General features: G+C 63.1%; 1 protein-coding gene across 1 annotated transcript in view; it reads right to left on the reverse strand.

The window, feature by feature from the left end:
* Positions 1–7084, reverse strand: part of LOC138762390 (uncharacterized) — a 63724-nt gene that overhangs the window by 21642 nt on the left and 34998 nt on the right. Inside the window, exon 25 of the mRNA XM_069936156.1 lies at positions 684–868. Coding sequence (XP_069792257.1) covers positions 684–868 — 185 coding nt within the window. The remainder of the gene's footprint in view (positions 1–683; positions 869–7084) is intronic.

The raw sequence follows: 7084 nt of genomic DNA on the forward strand, positions 1-7084 counted from the left end.
GCCTGCTTTTGCTAAAGGCTCAAGCTCGTAATATTAGATACCCTTTACTTCCTATGGATGTTGTGTGACCTGCTGAGTTTCTCCAGCATGTTTGTGTATTGCAGAAATTCTACCATCCCTGGTGGGGACAAAGTATTACAAGTTTTCATTTAGAAGTGAACTTAAGATATATTTCTTTACAAAAATTAGTTGAGGGACATCTAAAGTTCTCTCTCATAGTAGGCAGTATATGCTGGGTCATTGGTAGAATGACAGATATTTAATACAAGACATAAGGATGTTGAATATGTTTAAATACAGATTAACCAAAATTGTACTGAAGAATTAGAACTTGGTAGCCTGTTCCTGCTGATGTAAGAAACATAAATTTAGAAACTCAGCTGGAAATTGACACAATCAAAGTGGCATGGACCTTCTAAAAAGATCATCATCCCACACAGACCTGGGCAGTAGGTATTTGTAGGTCATTTGACCAAGATTAATTACTTTGTGAATAACTTTAGCAGGTGTTACTAGCAAGGATTCCACCCCCCTATCCAGGCGAGGACAAAACACTTTTTTAACCGGGCTGCTCCTTAGTTGAGGTTGCACAATTCAGACACCCCATTAATTGAGAACCTTCTCTGTTTACAATGTAGGACCATTGTGTATTTTTATCCAACAAATGATTCTGCTGATCTCACCTTCACAGTTTTCCCAATTTTAATGGAGGGATTTCTTAATTCCTTTAAGAAAGAACAGATCTTGTCGATGGTCTCACCCACTTGCTTCAGAAATCTTTCGTCAGGTTGGAGAAAGGTGAAAATATATCCGTCCAGATCATGAGGTGACACTTGAAGCAAATCTATTTTTCCATCCATTTCTTTTTCTGAAAGAAAATTTAGAATTCAGCAAACTTAATGTTGGTAGAAGCTCTGGATAAAAGTACTAAATCCTTACGATGTGAAAATAAATTAGTTAGCTAATGGAAACAATGGCTCCTCCAAGCAAAGAAATCCCATCAATCTCAGTCCTGCATTTCCCCACTATCCCAGCGAATACACTGATTGTCTCTGTTTTACCACTTCTATTGGGCATAAATCCAAGATCACTATTATTTCTGTGTAAAAACATTCCCTTCATATACTATCTTGCCTAAAATGTAACACCTGCATCTCTGATTTTCTGAACCTCCCCCCCCACCGCCCCCAAACTAACAGGAATAGGAATCGCTTATCTCCATCTGAAACAATTATGATCTTGTTCACCTGTATGGAGTTTCCTCAACAAGGAGGCAACCCCAATCTCTCCTTTCTAACAGCATTGCTGAAATTCCTCCAACCAGAAATCATACTGGCAAACCACTCCTGCACCTTCCTAAAGCTAGGTGACCAACTGGACGGAAGTTTCCAGTGTGTTCATCTTAACACATTCAGCTTAATGCTTATTCAGACAGGAGTTACAAGGTTTTGGTAATTAATGTTTTCCCAAAATGATACAATATCACAGGTGGAAGTCCCTTGACCATGCACATAATCTTGATGATATTTACACTTCATTGCAGCATACTAGTTTACACAGGTACTCCCCGACATACGTCCATGCTCCATTCTGGCTGACCAGTTGTATCTAGGACTGGCTCTATGTGGTGTGCTGTTAGCCAGAATCAGACACACACAAGGTAAAGACTGTACAATAGGCTTTAATCCACCAAGACTTCCACAGAGCCAGGCGCTGGCTGTAGCTGCAGTAATTCTGAGTGAGACTTTTGGAGGCCAGCGCAGGCTTATATCCCAGAGGGTGATTGACACCCGACCGGGTGGGGCTTGGTCCATTCAGGCTGACTGATTGATAGCAGGCCAGGTATTGTCCTGTCCCCTTACACTCCTGCAGGTGCCGAGGTTGCCCCCTGCAGTAGGCCGGCGGTACACTCCTGCAGGTGCCGAGGTTGCCCCCTGCAGTAGGCCGGCGGTACACTCCTGCAGGTGCCGAGGTTGCCCCCTGCAGTAGGCCGGCGGTACACTCCTGCAGGTGCCGAGGTTGCCCCCTGCAGTAGGCCGGCGGTACACTCCTGCAGGTGCCGAGGTTGCCCCCTGCAGTAGGCCGGCGGTACACTCCTGCAGGTGCCGAGGTTGCCCCCTGCAGTAGGCCGGCGGTACACTCCTGCAGGTGCCGAGGTTGCCCCCTGCAGTAGGCCGGCGGTACACTCCTGCAGGTACAGGTGTTGCCCCCTGCAGTAGGCCGGCGGTACACTCCTGCAGGTGCCGAGGTTGCCCCCTGCAGTAGGCCGGCGGTACACTCCTGCAGGGGCAGAGGTTTCCCCCTGCAGTAGGCCGGCGGTACACTCCTGCAGGGGCAGACGTTGCCCCCTGCAGTAGGCCGGCGGTACACTCCTGCAGGGGCAGGTGTTGCCCCCTGCAGTAGGCCGGCGGTACACTCCTGCAGGTGCAGAGGTTGCCCCCTGCAGTAGGCCGGCGGTACACTCCTGCAGGTGCCGAGGTTGCCCCCTGCAGTAGGCCGGCGGTACACTCCTGCAGGTGCCGAGGTTGCCCCCTGCAGTAGGCCGGCGGTACACTCCTGCAGGTGCCGAGGTTGCCCCCTGCAGTAGGCCGGCGGTACACTCCTGCAGGTGCCGAGGTTGCCCCCTGCAGTAGGCCGGCGGTACACTCCCGCAGGTGCCGAGGTTGCCCCCTGCAGTAGGCCGGCGGTACACTCCCGCAGGTGCCGAGGTTGCCCCCTGCAGTAGGCCGGCGCTACACTCCGCAGGTGCCGAGGTTGCCCCCTGCAGTAGGCCGGCGCTACACTCCCGCAGGTGCCGAGGTTGCCCCCTGCAGTAGGCCGGCGGTATACTCCCGCAGGTGCCGAGGTTGCCCCCTGCAGTAGGCCGGCGCTACACTCCGCAGGTGCCGAGGTTGCCCCCTGCAGTAGGCCGGCGCTACACTCCCGCAGGTGCCGAGGTTGCCCCCTGCAGTAGGCCGGCGCTACACTCCCGCAGGTGCCGAGGTTGCCCCCTGCAGTAGGCCGGCGCTACACTCCCGCAGGTGCCGAGGTTGCCCCCTGCAGTAGGCCGGCGCTACACTCCCGCAGGTGCCGAGGTTGCCCCCTGCAGTAGGCCGGCGCTACACTCCCGCAGGTGCCGAGGTTGCCCCCTGCAGTAGGCCGGCGCTACACTCCCGCAGGTGCCGAGGTTGCCCCCTGCAGTAGGCCGACGCTACACTCCCGCAGGTGCCGAGGTTGCCCCCTGCAGTAGGCCGGCGCTACACTCCCGCAGGTGCCGAGGTTGCCCCCTGCAGTAGGCCGGCGCTACACTCCCGCAGGTGCCGAGGTTGCCCCCTGCAGTAGGCCGGCGCTACACTCCCGCAGGTGCCGAGGTTGCCCCCTGCAGTAGGCCGGCGCTACACTCCCGCAGGTGCCGAGGTTGCCCCCTGCAGTAGGCCGGCGCTACACTCCCGCAGGTGCCGAGGTTGCCCCCTGCAGTAGGCCGGCGCTACACTCCCGCAGGTGCCGAGGTTGCCCCCTGCAGTAGGCCGGCGGTACACTCCCGCAGGTGCCGAGGTTGCCCCCTGCAGTAGGCCGGCGGTACACTCCCGCAGGTGCCGAGGTTGCCCCCTGCAGTAGGCCGGCGGTACACGCCCGCAGGTGCCGAGGTTGCCCCCTGCAGTAGGCCGGCGGTACACGCCCGCAGGTGCCGAGGTTGCCCCCTGCAGTAGGCCGGCGGTACACGCCCGCAGGTGCCGAGGTTGCCCCCTGCAGTAGGCCGGCGGTACACGCCCGCAGGTGCCGAGGTTGCCCCCTGCAGTCGGCCGGCGGTACACTCCTGCAGGTGCCGAGGTTGCCCCCTGCAGTAGGCCGGCGGTACACTCCTGCAGGTGCCGAGGTTGCCCCCTGCAGTAGGCCGGCGGTACACTCCTGCAGGTGCCGAGGTTGCCCCCTGCAGTAGGCCGGCGGTACACTCCTGCAGGTGCCGAGGTTGCCCCCTGCAGTAGGCCGGCGGTACACTCCTGCAGGTGCCGAGGTTGCCCCCTGCAGTAGGCCGGCGGTACACTCCTGCAGGTGCCGAGGTTGCCCCCTGCAGTAGGCCGGCGGTACACTCCTGCAGGTGCCGAGGTTGCCCCCTGCAGTAGGCCGGCGGTACACTCCTGCAGGTGCCGAGGTTGCCCCCTGCAGTAGGCCGGCGGTACACTCCTGCAGGTGCCGAGGTTGCCCCCTGCAGTAGGCCGGCGGTACACTCCTGCAGGTGCCGAGGTTGCCCCCTGCAGTAGGCCGGCGGTACACTCCTGCAGGTGCCGAGGTTGCCCCCTGCAGTAGGCCGGCGGTACACTCCTGCAGGTGCCGAGGTTGCCCCCTGCAGTAGGCCGGCGGTACACTCCTGCAGGTGCCGAGGTTGCCCCCTGCAGTAGGCCGGCGGTCACCTCCCGCAGGTGCCGAGGTTGCCCCCTGCAGTAGGCCGGCGCTACACGCCCGCAGGTGCCGAGGTTGCCCCCTGCAGTAGGCCGGCGCTACACTCCCGCAGGTGCCGAGGTTGCCCCCTGCAGTAGGCCGGCGCTACACTCCCGCAGGTGCCGAGGTTGCCCCCTGCAGTAGGCCGGCGCTACACTCCCGCAGGTGCCGAGGTTGCCCCCTGCAGTAGGCCGGCGCTACACTCCCGCAGGTGCCGAGGTTGCCCCCTGCAGTAGGCCGGCGCTACACTCCCGCAGGTGCCGAGGTTGCCCCCTGCAGTAGGCCGGCGCTACACTCCCGCAGGTGCCGAGGTTGCCCCCTGCAGTAGGCCGGCGCTACACTCCCGCAGGTGCCGAGGTTGCCCCCTGCAGTAGGCCGGCGCTACACTCCCGCAGGTGCCGAGGTTGCCCCCTGCAGTAGGCCGGCGCTACACTCCCGCAGGTGCCGAGGTTGCCCCCTGCAGTAGGCCGGCGGTACACTCCCGCAGGTGCCGAGGTTGCCCCCCTGCAGTAGGCCGGCGGTACACTCCCGCAGGTGCCGAGGTTGCCCCCTGCAGTAGGCCGGCGGTACACTCCCGCAGGTGCCGAGGTTGCCCCCTGCAGTAGGCCGGCGGACACGCCCGCAGGTGCCGAGGTTGCCCCCTGCAGTAGGCCGGCGGTACACTCCCGCAGGTGCCGAGGTTGCCCCCTGCAGTAGGCCGGCGGTACACTCCCGCAGGTGCCGAGGTTGCCCCCTGCAGTAGGCCGGCGGTACACTCCCGCAGGTGCCGAGGTTGCCCCCTGCAGTAGGCCGGCGGTACACTCCCGCAGGTGCCGAGGTTGCCCCCTGCAGTAGGCCGGCGGTACACTCCCGCAGGTGCCGAGGTTGCCCCCTGCAGTAGGCCGGCGGTACACTCCTGCAGGTGCCGAGGTTGCCCCCTGCAGTAGGCCGGCGGTACACTCCTGCAGGTGCCGAGGTTGCCCCCTGCAGTAGGCCGGCGGTACACGCCCCGCAGGTGCCGAGGTTGCCCCCTGCAGTAGGCCGGCGGTACACTCCCGCAGGTGCCGAGGTTGCCCCCTGCAGTAGGCCGGCGGTACACTCCCGCAGGTGCCGAGGTTGCCCCCTGCAGTAGGCCGGCGGTACACTCCCGCAGGTGCCGAGGTTGCCCCCTGCAGTAGGCCGGCGGTACACTCCCGCAGGTGCCGAGGTTGCCCCCTGCAGTAGGCCGGCGGTACACTCCCGCAGGTGCCGAGGTTGCCCCCTGCAGTAGGCCGGCGGTACACTCCCGCAGGTGCCGAGGTTGCCCCCTGCAGTAGGCCGGCGGTACACTCCCGCAGGTGCCGAGGTTGCCCCCTGCAGTAGGCCGGCGGTACACTCCCGCAGGTGCCGAGGTTGCCCCCTGCAGTAGGCCGGCGCTACACTCCCGCAGGTGCCGAGGTTGCCCCCTGCAGTAGGCCGGCGCTACACTCCCGCAGGTGCCGAGGTTGCCCCCTGCAGTAGGCCGGCGGCTACACTCCCGCAGGTGCCGAGGTTGCCCCCTGCAGTAGGCCGGCGCTACACTCCCGCAGGTGCCGAGGTTGCCCCCTGCAGTAGGCCGGCGCTACACTCCCGCAGGTGCCGAGGTTGCCCCCTGCAGTAGGCCGGCGCTACACTCCCGCAGGTGCCGAGGTTGCCCCCTGCAGTAGGCCGGCGCTACACTCCCGCAGGTGCCGAGGTTGCCCCCTGCAGTAGGCCGGCGCTACACTCCCGCAGGTGCCGAGGTTGCCCCCTGCAGTAGGCCGGCGCTACACTCCCGCAGGTGCCGAGGTTGCCCCCTGCAGTAGGCCGGCGCTACACTCCCGCAGGTGCCGAGGTTGCCCCCTGCAGTAGGCCGGCGGTACACTCCCGCAGGTGCCGAGGTTGCCCCCTGCAGTAGGCCGGCGGTACACTCCCGCAGGTGCCGAGGTTGCCCCCTGCAGTAGGCCGGCGTACACTCCCGCAGGTGCCGAGGTTGCCCCCTGCAGTAGGCCGGCGGTACACGCCCGCAGGTGCCGAGGTTGCCCCCTGCAGTAGGCCGGCGGTACACGCCCGCAGGTGCCGAGGTTGCCCCCTGCAGTAGGCCGGCGGTACACGCCCGCAGGTGCCGAGGTTGCCCCCTGCAGTCGGGCCGGCGGTACACTCCTGCAGGTGCCGAGGTTGCCCCCTGCAGTAGGCCGGCGGTACACTCCTGCAGGTGCCGAGGTTGCCCCCTGCAGTAGGCCGGCGGTACACTCCAGCAGGTGCCGAGGTTGCCCCCTGCAGTAGGCCGGCGGTACACTCCTGCAGGTGCCGAGGTTGCCCCCTGCAGTAGGCCGGCGGTACACTCCTGCAGGTGCCGAGGTTGCCCCCTGCAGTAGGCCGGCGGTACACTCCTGCAGGTGCCGAGGTTGCCCCCTGCAGTAGGCCGGCGGTACACTCCTGCAGGTGCCGAGGTTGCCCCCTGCAGTAGGCCGGCGGTACACTCCTGCAGGTGCCGAGGTTGCCCCCTGCAGTAGGCCGGCGGTACACTCCTGCAGGTGCCGAGGTTGCCCCCTGCAGTAGGCCGGCGGTACACTCCTGCAGGTGCCGAGGTTGCCCCCTGCAGTAGGCCGGCGGTACACTCCTGCAGGTGCCGAGGTTGCCCCCTGCAGTAGGCCGGCGGTACACTCCTGCAGGTGCCGAGGTTGCC

Source organism: Narcine bancroftii, chromosome 4 (genome assembly GCF_036971445.1).
Source record: "Narcine bancroftii isolate sNarBan1 chromosome 4, sNarBan1.hap1, whole genome shotgun sequence".
Classification (NCBI taxonomy): domain Eukaryota; kingdom Metazoa; phylum Chordata; class Chondrichthyes; order Torpediniformes; family Narcinidae; genus Narcine; species Narcine bancroftii.